Raw genomic sequence first — 16239 nt, 5'->3', positions numbered from 1 at the left:
TACCGTTTCGGTCCGCCATTCCTGGCCAATAGATCACACTTATCTTACTTCTTGTCAACTAAAAAGGTATATTATTGTAATGGTGCAAAATGTATATCCTTTACTCTCCCCTTTGTTTTGTGCCTATTTTTGACAAGGTTGTTTCTAAGGCAACAACTAATATGCAAATTGATGTGTCCTTTAATGAAAGCAGGTAAATAATGGGCAATATTTACTTAATTTGATATTCATTCATTCATAAGGATCAATCTTGTTCCTCACTTTATCCATTCACCATACCAGGTCAAAATTTTAAAATACAGAATAGACCTAGGTTAGTTCCATATATTTTAGAAAATGACATCCAAAATTTAAAATTAAGCCATTTCCTTCCTTTTCCAACTAGCTATTATGAATTACCTAAAGTGTGAAAGAATTCAAATTACACTCAAAGTTGTATGAAAGGAATAATCTCAATCCATCATTATCCATCTGCAAGCTCTCATTGTAATTGACACTATTAATTAAGTAGCATCATACAACATCAACATTATGTCATCAACTTACATCAACAACTTAGGCATTCACTACATGTTTGCTTGTTATATTTGATTCCATTTATTAAACTATTAAATGACAACAAGAGATTGACCAAAGGATATAAACTCCTACACTTTGTTTATTAAAATCTCTTCCAAACTAGGTACTAGACATGAAGGTGAATAGATTCTTAGTGACAATTCTGCCTAGTTCATTTTTGCATGTACATGTTCTACTCAAGTTAAAATCTTGTGAGTGACCTAATTTAGATTTCATTTCTTTTTTGTAATTTTTGAGCTAAGATTAAAAAATTATGATCAAAATAATGGACAACTTTTTATTAATTGCAGATATTGTATATGTATTTTCACTCCTTTTAGTTTTCAATTTTCTAAATTCTATCATATGATTTGTCAAACTCTAAATCATGTTATTTGAATTGTATTACTTACTTTACACATTAAACCTAGTTTTAATATAATTAAGAAAAATCTTTAAAGTTCTCTTGTAATATTTTTCTAGGAACAACTTTTATTATTATATTAAATTGATTTTTTTATATAGAAGCCAGTACCTATATATTTGTGGAGTAATGTGTGGTCTTATGTGAATGGTTATCTAGATTTGTTGCTTAAAATTTAACTTAAATATTAAGTATAATTTGAATTCTTCTTTTATAATAATAAAATTGTTACAATTTAAGAATTTTTTTATATTAACTATCGTGGAATTTGGAGGTGTCTTCGTCGAGGCAAGATTAATCCCCAGTGTGTACAACCCGCTCACAAGGTAGCAACACACGCAAAGTTAACACAGCTCGGGACTCGAACTCAAGACCATGGGGAGCATACCCACGCCTTAAGTTGCGATCCACGACCGGACGAGCTAGGGCCAAAGCCCACAATTTAAGAATTGAAAATAAGTTATGAAAAAATAATGAAAATAAAATAATCATCCAATAAAAAATATACTCCATAACTATACACCTTCATTTTCCTCCCATTTTTATATTTCCTTCCAAATTTTTTCTTATTAACAAAATAAATATAATTTTGAATTATATTTAAAATAAAATAAATTAGAATTTAAAACATTGACTAGCTTTTTGAAATTTGAAAGGAGCTATCAAAGAGGGCCATGTTACCTTGCCCTGTGGAGACCTGTTATTTGCTAATGCCTTTCAACATGCCAAATTTTAGTTAATATTTTGTTTGCTTGATAACCCTGCTTAATAAAATACGGGTATGCTTTTAGATTTTCCCATGAATGCCTTCTAAACTTTTCACCTGTCAGGTTTTGAATCCGCCCGCAGTGACTCTGTAGAGAGTTATGAACCTCGGCAAGAGCTTGCTAGGAAGTTATCCTTCAGCTCAGCAAGTTTTGCCACTTAAACATCCATTGATCAGTACAAGGAGGAAAAACAAGCTCAGTATTCGCTCTTCTGCAGGTAAATAATATCTCTTATGAAAAAAATCTGCTTTGCTTGTTTTCTATCAAGAGTTCAAATCATACAAATACATTAGAGTGTACAGGCACAAAAACTGAGCTCCTCAGCTCGAAAATGAAGACCTACAGGCTCTCAGATCTGCAGTCTTCAGAGCTTCATGATCTCAAGGCTCGCCCTCGTATCGACTTTACTTCAATTTTTGGCGTGGTACGTTTTTCCTTACCTAACGCTAAACCCTAAACCATAGCTAGGGCTCTATCTGTTACAAATAGTATGCTCAGCTCTCACAACTGTGTTCATGGACAATTTCGGTTACACGAGACTTTGGATATTTTACTCAGGTTAGCCCCATTGTTGAGGATGTTCGAAAAAGAGGGGATGCTGCTGTTAGAGAGTATGGTTTCTATTTCTTTAGACTATTTATTTCAAATGGCAGTGCCCATTTATTTATTTCTGATGTCTGCCTTGAATAAAAATCGATTGAATGTTTTAGTTGTTTTTTGGGCATGTTACCAAACAGTGTACCCTTTCATGAATTTACAGGTTTACTACCAAATTTGACGGTGTTAAATTGGAGAAGATCGTGGAATGTATTACCGACCTGCCAGATCCAGAGGTAAGGAATTTTTGATATAGATTCTGGTACAGTTGAGTTTCTTTTTTGTGATAAGCTTGGGTTTCATTTTTGTGATACAATGTGAAATGATTAAATTTTATTCAACTGTTATGTACCGTTCCCAGATGTTATATGTTGCTTGTACCTTTGGTATCATGGTCTACAATGTATGGAGTTTATGAAAAATAAACTGATAATATTGGAATATTCTATGTCGCATGGAGCCTTGATAGACGACATATATTAGGTTATGGAGCTGCCGACATGTGGTATTCATAACATGGGTGGTTCATTAGTCATGGGTTGTCATCAGTTTATCCTATTCTATTTTATTAAGCTACTGAAACTGTACTTTTCTATTGAAGGATCCTCTGGAGTTCAACCTTCCTTAAGTATGGTTTTGTGGTAATTGCATAATTTTATGTGAAACCTTACCATAAGGGTGATTTATGGAATGTATTCACTTATTTGGTAGATTGGCAAATGTCTATGTGTTTTTTATGTTACATGTTGGGATTGTGCTGTTTTGCTTCTTAACTAGCTGTACCCATTTTAATTTTTGGCCCCTGCTTTCTGCAGTCTTCAATTATGCAATCTATCTTTCGATGTTTTCTCTTTGCAAGCGGTACGGCAGTATTTTGGTTTTAACACCAAAGAAGTAAACCTTATTTACTGTTGTCATGCTGACCTATTATATGCTATGTTACACGGACACCAACTTTTTGGGATGGGGACGATAGGGGATGTTTTTTAGGATGAATTTTTTGGGAGGCCATTTTTATGGGGCACTGATTGAAAAAAGGAAAAATTCAAAAATATAAAGAAATTTTAAATATTCATATGATAACATAAGGCATTCATCATGTACATTAAGAATACAAATATTAGACTTGAATTTGAGATTTCATATAAGAGTCGATAAACAAATTAACAACATTTAATTGCTTTTGCCATTGTGCATATATATATATATATAATATAATATAAAAATTAGAACAAAATGCTCAAAGGTTGAAATATCCCCTGGAGTTAATCGCCTTGAAGAAGCAAGCAATATCTTGGAATTGGGAGCCTCCAATGGATGAATTCCACCTCCTTAGCAAAATCGCCCCTGCTGCTGCAATGTGGTCTGATGTATTTATGTTTGACAGCTGCCAGCCCTTCAAACTACCTCCAAAATAATTGCCCTTCCTTCCCAAGTAGAGCGCTGTCCTTGATGAGTTTCTAGAAGCAAAGTCGTGGGTATGGAGGGGTCTGATGCAACTTACTTCAGAACTGGTTAGTCATCAAATCTTACTTGTTTCTCCTTCCAAATGCAATTGGATGAATCGCCTAATACCCACAGTGCTATCGCTGTCCTCCAAAGAAAGTTATGTGGCCTCAATGATGCAATGTGAACAAAATCGTGGTTTGAAGGGGAAAAACCCGATTTGCCTCAGACCTGCAATATGCAACGGCTAACTCGTAATCTCCACCACCATTTGTTCTTCAATAAATTCGCCTCCCTTCTTCAATGCAAATCGATACATGAAGGGCACCCACTTTGTTTCAGACTACACTGACTCGAACAGAAGCTGTTATAGGCCTCCTTCCACACACTAAAACCATTGATCAGACCTTAGAAAGAAAGCGCTTCAATCAGGGAATTAAATCGTGGCTACCTTGGGCTTAATCTGCAAAAATCGTGGTCCATCTTCAACCATGGCAATATCTGAAACAGTGCTTCAGAACTTTTGATAGATACAATCAACTCCTTATAGCATCAAAAATATGTCTTCAATAACAAAATGAAATCCTTCCATAACATTCACAAATCGGTCTTAAGCTGAGTTGGCCTTTGGTCACAATTCAAGCACAATTGAGATGACTGAAGTATCACCTCCTGAATGCAACCCCTCGAGAGCTCTTCCACTCCCTCAGTTATGCAATCTATGGGAGTTTTCGTTCCCAAAGACTATGATCTGCAGAAACCCTTCGGTTCTACAAAACCCAATCAATTCAATTATCAACTCTTGACTGCCTTGAAGTTCAACTTGATCTCCCTTTATACTTTTTCACCCCAACATCCAGAAGCTTCTAGAAGTGACTTTATGATATAATTTTTAATTAGTTCACTTTATTTAATTAATTAAATATAAAGTCATCTTTTATTTTTTAATTCATTTGATAACTCTATAAATAATTAACTTAATATTATTAATTGAAATAATTAATGAAGCTATCTATGAAAAATAATAATATTTTGGACAACTTAACTAATTAAATAAATTAATTAATTCCTCTTCAAAAAAGGGGACATTACAAAGGTTGTATGTTTCAACTACAAAATACCAAAAACATAGACAATATGTCACTGCCCTAATTAACATTTTGTAACATTGTATGAAAATCTGAGTTAGAGTTTGAGTTATTGTCACCATGAGTAGCTGCCTTATCCAATGGAATCCCAACCAATCCCTCCTATGTCTTCTCATTAAATTGTGTGGCGTTTTTGGTATCAATATCTAAATGTGTGGTTGGAGTTTGACAATACTTAGGAGTTTGTCAATTTTGAAGTTGCAAGGCACTATACACAACCACCAACTTCTCCACTTGTTGAGAGGTAAAAGGAAATTGTATGTGGATTGACTCCTCTTTGCAATAGAGGAATTGGCACTCTTTGAAAGGTCTTGAGTGGTGAGTATCCTCAACTCTAGTGCATCCTTTTCATGTCACATCCACCATCTAGCAGCGTGGGTTTGATCTAATGTAGCTCTATTTGTTCTCACCTTTGGTTTGTTGACTGTTGGACCATGGAGATTGACAAAGGCTAGTCACTTTGTGCAAAGTAAAGTAGACTCTTCATCAGTATACATTTTTCAAAGGGCTTTTATGAGCCCTTCTTTCATCTTTATCATCAGATGGAGGCACTCTCTCATGCCTAGCTACATACCTTTTGAGATTTGGAGCATAGGATGCCATATGAAGCCACTTGTTTATAGTATTCTGCTCCAATGTTACAATAGGCCTTATATGCTTTTCACAAAATCCCAGAGTTGGATTCTTGCTATGAATGGTTTGCTTCTTCTACCCAGCATGCTATCAAATGTCACATAAATCTCTCCTTAGCTAACATATCTTTTTTTTTGATCGGTAAGGGGTTGAAGCTGAATCGCTTTTGACTAGAGCTATGAACCAGTGAGACCACATTTTTGAGGGGCCTCATCCTCAGATTTGTTCGGCATTTACACCCTTATATTTCCTTGTGCCGTCCTATCTATTTCTCCATGCACACCTTATTGCTCCTTATCACTTTGAGTACCTTATCACTCCATGCACACCTTATCGCTCCAATCCTTATCACTCCATTCTTTCCCCTTATCACTCCAATGGCGCGCACCCCTTATCTCTCCACTAGCACTCACCTCCTTATCTCTCCAACACCTTTTTGAACCCTTGTTCTCACCACAGTGAGCTACCTTTGTGGCTGTGTTTTGGGCTGGTTGGCATCCATCACTGTTGGACAATCACTGCTGGGCACAGTCTCCACCGTTGACTGCATTGTTGGCCTGCTAGCGCTGGCTTGTCTTCTCTGCATCCGCTGTTGTTTATTCCATGCCACCGACCACCACTGAAACCTGGGACCAGGCGTAGTAAGTTCGAGACAACATATCAACATGGTGGGTCTCAAACCCAAGACCTCCCTTGGGGCAGGCTTGCAATGAACCGTTGCATTATGGGGTCATCCCCTCTATATCAACATATCTTACAACTCACATAAGAGGTGAGATGAAAGAACAAACATATATGCAAATAAATTACAAAAAATAAAATTTAAATAAAAAGATTAAGACTCAAATGATAAAAAGTGAATGGTATTACAAAGAATGATAATAATTTACAAGTTGGAATCATTACTAAACTATCTATTTAGTAAAAAAATTCACAATTTCTTACCTCACAGTGGACCATCAATCATTATCATGAATCCTGTGTACACACTTATTCCTTAAACTGTATTTGTATCTAGCCATATATCCCACTTTGGATTATACATCATTAACTGTAGGGGCTCTTGCACCTTAAGCATCCTCTCTAAGAAGTTGAAGAAGTTGGCATATTTTGCATCCACGTGCTTGAAGAAATTCTTCCTCAAAAAAGTCTTGAACAAAGCAAGTGGGGTGTGATGGGTACAAATGAACATTTGTATGTCTCTAGCTTTTGCCACCTCTTCTTTCACCCAATCTATTTTCCCAATGTGTTTCATTGCATTGTCTAATACACGAACACAACATATACAAAATATTCCTAACAAAGCATGGTCGTTAGTAGATAGACTTCATTTCCCATCAATTATTGTTATCTGTAGGGCAATAGAATAGCCAATTTTCATTCCAATCATGACATTGATCAACTGAAGGATCTATGATAAACCAGAAAAGTGGAAGCTAGATAGATTATGGGACAATGGTAATAAGGCAAGCCTTACTTCTCATTAGTCACTATTAGTACTTGTTTGATGGCGGTGAAGAGGATGTAATCATTTCCCAGTGAAGGTAGCCTTGCAATTCAATCTCTCGCATGAGTCTTTACGTTCATTTGATTGGAAGTAGGAATGCATTAATTGATTTCTTTCTGGCTGTCAGCCTCTATTCTTGTTAGGTTCTAGTGTCTGTCAAATGGCCGGCCTTTATTGGGGAAATAACAATGACCTGGTTGAAAAAAGTTTTCTTCAAAGACGAAGACGCCATGATAGCAATTTAGGAGATTTTGGGCTTAGATTTTCCTGAAGATGCAATTCATCATTGGTGAATTTGGAGATTTTGTCCATGTTTGGAGATAACAAAAGCTCTCAGAACATTTCACATTTGGGAAAACTTTTGTATGGGCATCTTTGATTGTATAAACAGAGTTAACTTGTCAATGCTCTCTTCTCTCCCTTGCACAAGATATGAATTTGCAGTTGGTGAGAGCTATCGAGGCAAGAATGGAATTGCTTATAAAGGATGTGGTGGCCATCTAGTGTTTCCTTTGTGGTGGATGAGACTTTCACTCATAATAATTGATATTGGAGGTTGTAGAACTTTGCAAACCAGAGAATTCATCCCACCTGCTAGGAAAGGTTTAATGTTGCAAAGCCGGGAAAGCTATAAATTTATAAAATTCTTGGTGCATTGTGCAGCTTCTGTAAAGTATCAAGATGGATTGCCGGTCTCAACTCTAGCATGCTCTAGATATATAAGTTTTTGTTCACTAGTCTGTAAGTTATTTATATTTATACATTTATGTTCTTTTAGCGCTTCTGAGTGTATAACTGTTTGTAAAATTGATAGTTTTTTGAATGGTGTTCATGCAAATTTTTTTGGGCTCTTCCATTTGCAATGTCATGTGAATCTGCTATCATGGCTAATCTATTAGTCGGGATTTTTTAATTGTTATTATCTAAATTTCTAATATAATGGGAGAGGGCCCTTGCGTGTCCCTTGATATATCTACAAAAAAAGTAGAATAATACTGGCAAAAAATGATTTGCCAATGGCATCATCAACTCTCTCTGTCCTACACATGGAACAAATGTGTAATTGAGTTTGAAGCTAATGCTAAACCTACATGCTTTCATTTCCCAAGCAGTTCCAGTACACTCACCTCAAGACTGGTAATTGTGGAAGGTGTAGATAAATGTCTAGAAGTCCTAGAGGAATTAGAAAGAGATTTGGAGAGGTCTGCAACTGGACAATACGATTGTCTAGGCCTTCTCCTCAAGTGTCAGCTTCATACAAGACCCAACCCCTTTACTAACTGTATAGGAGATTCAAATTAAATCTTGTAATACTGTCTTTCCATTCAAGGTCTCAAATGTTGCCATTTTCAATGGCAATGCTTTTCTTAATTATAAGTCTTGTTGATATCAAGTCTTGCAATGAATTATCATAAAAAGGTTTTGCTTATTGAATGGACCTTGGGCATATTGTGCCAATATTTTGGGAGGGCGAAAAAACATAGTGTACTCCTAACCAAACTTTTAGTTCAGGTGACTTGGCTGTCCTCATCTATAAGCAAACAAGTATAAGGGGTCAAATTAGTGATATTGTGCCCTTGTAGCCATGTTCCAAGTTTCCTTAGTGGGCTTCAATCAACTTAGGATATGTGCAATAAATTTAGATTTATGTTATTGATTACAATAAAGTTAAACATGTTGTAGGAAATTTTAATAGGTTACCAAATCAGCTTGAAACCTAGATGATTTTGGGTATGAAATGTATTGGAATCAGAATTGAAACTAATTTCATAGTAGGGCACAAATTTTCTACATTGGAATTATTTGCAGTTGAACTTGGGTGATTCTGGGTCTTTTATGGTGATTCCAAAATGATTCTAGGCTGTTTCAAGTTGACAAAACTTTTCTTTGAATTAGTCTCCCTATAGAACTCAAAGGATCGGGTTTTGAACACCTAATAGAACAATTCGAATCCCTTGAATAATCTGAATTAGATATATGAACCTTGTTTGCCAGCACCATCACGCAGTTAAGTTTTGAATCAATTGGAAGCTTGCAATCTTGCCCAACTCGCATTCCCCCTTGACTTTTTCAACTCTTTCCCAATGCCTCGCTACACTTTCCTACCATTTCCACTTTGTCAAAGTAGGAGTTGCAACAGGTTAGGGTATCAAATCTTGCCAATGTCACAGCTCTTGGGAAAGGTTGCTGAAAATTGTAGTGAATTAGGGGGAAAAGGGAGTTAAAACAAAATAAACCCTTTTGGAACTTAGGCAGCTTGCTGTAAGGAAAATTCCCATCATTATTAACAAAGAAGTTATTCAAACAATTTTGCCACTCTTGAAAGAAATTATGTGAAGTGATGGAAACAAGAGCCTAAAATCAAACACTTGTATACATATCTATCCCATCGCGCAAGAAGCACAAAAGAAGGGCCACTCACATTGTTCTTGTTTTGTTTGGTGTTTGAAATCAAGCAGAAGATGGCTGCCTCAACCCAACAAGCACTTTAAACTCCTACTCATTCCTCCCACTTAAAAGGCCATTGATATGCCCTAAGTATGGGATCACACATTGTGTCCAATTATAACGACAATAACACAATGAAACCGAATAATAATAAGATTTCAAAGTGATTGTATTTCTTCTGGTCTACCTAAATCATCTAATGTCAATGATTATGATGATACTGGTCCTGATGAAGATCCATATGATGCTGATTATTGATTGCATTATTTTAATCTAAGTTGTCAATATTGGTAGAGTAATGGGTATTGGTTTTGGTACACTAGTATGACAATTTGTTTAAGGATATGGGTATGGTTGTATGTATATATATATTCAGAAAAATGTTAAACGCCATATAGAATAATTTTTTTTGATACTTGATAATATTATAGTGATAATGATAATTGATATTTCAATGTTATATCATAGATCTCAAATCATTACAAAATTATTAAATACTAAATAGTAAATACAATAAAATTTTTGCATCTTTCTGTCCAGCAGAAGCATTTTGATTTACATCAGCACATGGTTCAACTTCATTCAGGCAACTGCATTGCCACGCCCACTACATACATAATGTGTAAGAGCTTTGTCATCTTCTAAAATGACTGACAATATCTAAAACAGATGCATCCAAGTTGTGGTATACTTTGGGGTTATATTCCAATTTTTTCTCACCCCTTGCTTGTAGTCAACTTCTCTATATGATAGGAAGTACAAGTTGGAATGGATGTAGACCAATCTTTTGCTTTTTTCTTTTTGCAGCCGACTGGTTGTGCTTAATTGAGTGGATAAAGGAGTAGTACTCCAATTCCACTTAGCTGAAGTAGGACTTGCAACCTATTGAAATCAGAGATTAATGTGAAAGAATGGTAAGAATGTTAAAAGATAAAAAATGTTGAGCTGTGATAGAATTTTTGATTGCAAGAGGTTGAAGGAACATATAAACTTGCCTATGGAGGTACTACATATATGAGCGTTTCTCATATACTTGTCTCAAAGAGTGCAGTTACTGTGATCTCGTGACTATAGTTAGCATACAATGCCTTTATAATGTTTTGGTAATATGGTCATGTTAAGTTTATTTAAATTTTGTGATCAAGAGGCTAGAACAGATGAAGATATAGTCTGAAATTTACTTCGAACTGCAGTAGTGTGAATGAAACGGAAGCACAACACTTATTAATTTCGGTATTGTCCTCCTCCCATTGTATGCATGTTATATATATGAACGAGAGGGTACGTAGAGAAGAGATATGTCTTCCCATGTGGGAAGACACATCTCTTCTCATCATATCACCGTACGTTAACAAACATATTATTTGCTTGGCTGATCGCGATTTATGACAAACGTGGGAAGACACATCTCTTCCTACGTACCACTCATCATATCACCGCACGTTAACAAACATATTATTTGCTTGGTTGATCGTGATTTATGACAAATCGTTTAACCCAGCCCGATAACAAGAAGGGGTGTGACCAGTGGCAACTACCCTCATTCGATATTTATTCATTGTTTATTGTTAACATGTAATTAATTCATGCATCGGAAATAACACAACTGACGTTACAAGAATTAACACTCCCTCTTAGCTAGGGAGGACATATTTCATCTTAGAGGACAACAACACAATTCATTCTCTGATTGTGAAGAGAAGAGATATCACACCATAGTGATATTCAGAGATACTCACCAACATGAATATCAAGTCTCATGATACTCACCATAACTCATAGTTATCAAGTAAGGTATGTGCACTGGCATCAAGTCACATGATGCCTACCATACTGATAATGGTTCATGGCATGTCCACGAATATCATGTCCATAATATTCACCATGAAGATCTCTATCATAATTATGGTTTATTTAATGATATCAACCAACTGATATCTACCATAATGTCTCAGAGATATATACTATCATGACATGTCCATGGATATCAAGTCTCATGATATCCATCAAGATAGATAAATTGATAATTGTAAAATCGTCACCTTACAATATCAATATGAAACAACTGTTCATTATTGAAAAGTCGTCACCCTTCAATAATGTTCACAGGGGGGCCCACGAAGTCATGGAGTCACACACATGACAAATAAAAGAGTTTACACATTAAACATCTTAAATATATTAGTATATCAGAATAAATGGGACTCTCTCTCAAAATTAAATAACATTTTCAACCATACCAAGTTTATCTCTAAAGTGCTCAATCTTGATCCTGGAGAGAGGCTTGGTAAGAATGTTTGCAATCTGATCACCTGTACTAATATAATTCAGTTAGATCACATTCCTTTACACCATATCTCAAACATAGTGATAAGGAATCTCAATGTGTTTAGACCTGTCATGAAATACTGGGTTCATTGAAAGCTTGATGCAACTCTGATTGTCACAATAGATGACAGTAGTATTTAAGGGCTAACCAACCAGTCCTACAAGCAATTTCCGGAGCCATACTGCTTCTCTTGCTCCCATGGAGGCTGCAATGTATTCAACTTCTGTAGAACTCTGAGCAACTGAAGACTGTTTTCTACATATCCATGAGATCATTCTTGATCCTAAACTGAAGCAACATCCTGATGTGCTTTTCCTGTCAACTACGCTTTCAACCCAATCATAATCAGTGAATCCATGTAAGTCAAGGTCTACATGTTTATATTTCAGACCAAAATCAATGGTTCCTCGAAGATATCTCAGAATATGCTTTGCAGCAACAAGATGTATTTCCCTCGGTTCACACATGAACTGACTTAGTGTATTAACAACATAACATATATCAGGTCTTGTGTTTACCAAATACATCAGAGATCCAATAATCTGTCTGTAGAGGGTACGATCTGCAAATTCTGATTCTGCAGCTGCTTCCTTTAGCTTGTGCAGATTTGTCTCCATAGGTGTCGTCATGGATCTACAATCCATCATTCCAAATCTCTTGAGTATATCAATGGTGTATTTTCCTTGATTAAGGATTATACCATCTGCCTGCTGCCAAACTTCCAATCCAAGGAAGTAGTGAAGAATTCCTAAATCCTTCATATCAAACTCAGAGGCTAATTCTTTCTTACACCAAGAAATACGATTATCCTCTCCTGTGATTAGTAGATCATCAACATAAAGAATAAGAATTAATAATTCACCATTGATTACTTTGTAGTAGAGATTTGGATCTGCTTCATTCTTGGAAAACCCTAATTCCAAGAGATTCAACAGACATGTTTAAGTCCATATGGGGCTTTCTTTAATTTGCAGACATGTGATTCAGCTTTATGAATCAAAAAACCTTCAGGTTGCTCCAAATAAACTTCTTCTTCAATCTTACCATTCAGAAAAGCAGTCTTAACATCCATTTGATGGACTTTCCATCCTTTAGACGCTGCAATAGCCAAAATTGCTCGGACAGAAGTGTATCTGGCAACAGGAGCAAATGTCTCTTCATAGTCAATGCCTTCTTTCTGTGAGAAACCTCTGGCAACAAACCTTGCTTTGTGCTTCTCAATGCTGCCATCTGCTGCATGTTTGATTTTGAAGGGCCATTTTGAAGATACCACAGATTTGCCTTTAGGCCTAGGCACAATATCCTAGACATCATTTTTCAGAATTGACTGATACTCTTCTGACATAGCATCTTTGCAAACTTGATGTTTGAGAGCATCTCAACACAGGAAGGTTTTGCATCAATGGTCTCACTCATCAAGGCAACATAACTGGAAAATAGTTTAGGTCTCTTACTTTCTCTGAAGGTCTGCTTCTTGAAGCATAATTTTCTGCTTCTTGAAGCATCTTTTTAGCCCAAAGTGATCTCTTCCTAGTTTCGGGATAATCTTCTTCCAAAGGTAAGTCTTGAACTTCATGCTCAGCGTTTTCAGGGGTCTCCCTCTGAATCTCAGGGTTGGGATCCTCATCCATGCTTGTAGTAGGATCTTGGTGTTCTAATTCATTAGAGCTTTTGGACCTTTTGAATGCTATGTCTTCTTCAAAGATAACATCTTTGCTAGTTCAATTTGCCTTTGTCCAGGTATGTATACTCTGTAATCCTTAGAGGTTTCACTGTACCCAACAAATACCCCTTTCTTTCCAGAAGGTTCTAATTTTGATCTTTTTTCTTTGGGAACATGAATATAGACTGGACACCCAAAGATCCGGAGATGACTTATGTCAGGTTTGTTACCAGTAAAGGCTTCTTCAAGGGTTTTATTATCAAGAAGAGAATGAGGACATCTATTTTGGATGTACACAGATGTCCTAGATGCTTCAGCCCAAAATGAGGTTTCTATATTTTGGTCAAACAACATAGCCCTAGCAGCTTCTACTATAGTCCTATTCTTTCTTTCAGCTACCCCATTTTGTTGTGGGTTATAAGGTACAATTAACTCCCTCTTAATCCCAACATTTATACAATAATTTTTAAACATATCAAAAGTGTATTCCCCCCCATTGTTTGTTCTCAAGGTTATGATTTTCTTACCTGTCATGTTTTCTGCAAGAGCTTTGAATTCCTTAAATTTAGAAAGGATTTCTTTAGACTCTTTGTACCTTAGAAAATATATCCAAGTCTTCCTAGAATAATCATCTACAAATATTACATAATATAAAAATCCTCCGAAGGAGGGTACAAACTGTTAATTTTGTAACGTCGGTCGTATTGTTTCATATATATATATATTTGATTACATATACTAATATGTTAACGTTAACTAATGATAAATAAAACCAAAGTTAACTTATCGCGTTTGACCAACGGTTACACTGTTCATGGTATCTGGTGGTAAAGCGATTCTCAAACAAGTCGCACTTCTTCCGATCAGGTAAGTAAAAGGTGAGTAGTTTATATACTGTGGTGAGAGGTACGTAGGTTAGAGATCTGTCTTCCCACGTGGGAAGACATATCTCTTCACTAAGTAACCCCTCACCCACTTATATAGCATGCTTACATTGAGGGGGATGTACACACCGAAATTGATAATTGTGGTGCATCTTTAAAACACGCTATAGCAGATAAAATACAACTTTCAGATCATATCTCCATCTCTTCTATTTTGATCACAGAATTTTGAAAGAACTTAATGTGGTATCATAGCGAAGTTAAGGAAGATCATATTAAAATTCTGTAACGATCTCATAAACTTATACCAGGCTCTTACTAAGATCACATTCCCATAATCCTAATGGCAACTGGGGTTAGGTTTGAAGATAGATTAGATGGAGCATCAAATTTTGTATCTTGGAAATTCAGGATCATGCTTGTTTTGAAAGAAAAATAAAATTGACTCCCATGTCAAAAGTGAAATTCCTGAACCTTCTGATGATACAGAGAAAATTAAGTGGAGCAAGGACAGTGAGAAGGCCCTTAAGGTAATTGTGGATTCAGTAAGAGACCACATTGTACCAGTTATTTCTAAATATGAGACGGCCTTTCAGATGTTCAAAGCACTAGCTGACATTTGTGAAATCAACAACACTAGCAGGGCTCTCACCCTAAAGAATCGACTACACCATATAAAGATGAATAAAGGAGAAACAGTTACATCCTATTTCTTGAGGATTACTGAGCTTAGGGATCAACTATCCACTATTGGACATCTAGTAGACAACAAAGAACTTGCTATGATGACCCTAAATGGACTTCCTACCTCATGGGAATCGTTCATTCAAGGAATCAGTGCTCGTTCTAAATTTCCTAAGTTTGATAGATTGAAAACTGATTGCATTCAAGAGGAATCTCGGCTTGTCACAAGAGGAATAAAACAAAACAAAGGTAATGAAGACATTCAAGTTCTACACTCTAATTCCCACAAGAAAGGAAAGATGAAGAACTTTAAGAGAAAGAGGGACAACAACTCAAATGGGAAGAGGTCTTCAAAGAAGAAGAGAGACATTTCTGACGTACAATGCTTCAGATGTGACCAATATGGGCACTATGCAATGAAGTGTCCAGACAAGATTAAACAACAAGCTTCAATGGCAGAAATTAAGAAAGAGAGTAATTCTGAGAAGCTAGTCTTCTACTCAGCCCTCTCTAGTCAAGTCACCTCCAGTTTCAACACATGGATGATTGACAGCGGAGCATCTCGACACATCACTGGATTTCGTGAGCACCTAGATACACTTGTGGAAAGTTCAAATGAAGAAGTGACAATTGGTGATGACTCAAATTATCTAGTTATGGGAATAGGAACCTGCAATATCAACCTAAAGTCAGGCATATCCCTACAGCTGACTGGAGTTCTACTTGTATCGGGTATAAAGAGAAACCTTGTCTCAGTTTCTACACTTGAAGATAAGGGTTACAGATTAACCTTTATGGAAGGAAAGGTACTTGCTTGGCCAAAGAACTCCACCATCAAGAAAGCCCACACCATTGGAGTAAGACAAGGGAGCCTCTAAAGACTTTGCACCACTCTACCTCTAGCCTTGATTCATGAGACTCCAGATTCGAATGAACTTTGGCACAAAAGATTAGGGCACCTTCATTTCCATGCCCTACCTAAGATGGAGAAGATGGTGATCGGCTTAGCCAAGCTAAGTCAAAAATTTGAAGGAGCCTGCAAAGGGTGTGCCTTGGGAAAGAATACTAAAGGGTCTTTTAATTCTAGGAACAGTAAATCCAAAAATGTATTAGAATTAGTTCATTCTGATTTATGTGGACCCATGTCTGTA

General features: G+C 36.2%; 1 protein-coding gene across 2 annotated transcripts in view; it reads left to right on the top strand.

Annotated features, from left to right (window-relative positions):
• Positions 1-1677: 1677 nt before the first annotated feature.
• The window catches only part of LOC131076326 (histidinol dehydrogenase, chloroplastic), a 34311-nt gene continuing 19749 nt past the window's right edge, over positions 1678-16239 (top strand). Inside the window, exons 1-4 of one of the 2 annotated variants that reach the window (XM_058013459.2) lie at positions 1678-1966; positions 2043-2173; positions 2308-2360; positions 2510-2582. In XM_058013459.2, the coding sequence (XP_057869442.2) occupies positions 1849-1966; positions 2043-2173; positions 2308-2360; positions 2510-2582 (375 nt within the window). In that variant the 5' untranslated portion in view covers positions 1678-1848. The remainder of the gene's footprint in view (positions 1967-2042; positions 2174-2307; positions 2361-2509; positions 2583-16239) is intronic. The other variant, XM_058013461.2, reaches the window with a different exon arrangement.

The sequence above is a fragment of the Cryptomeria japonica genome, chromosome 11 (genome assembly GCF_030272615.1).
Source record: "Cryptomeria japonica chromosome 11, Sugi_1.0, whole genome shotgun sequence".
Taxonomy (NCBI): domain Eukaryota; kingdom Viridiplantae; phylum Streptophyta; class Pinopsida; order Cupressales; family Cupressaceae; genus Cryptomeria; species Cryptomeria japonica.
Note: the sequence above shows the minus strand (reverse complement) of the source record. Positions and strands in the feature narration are given on the sequence as shown.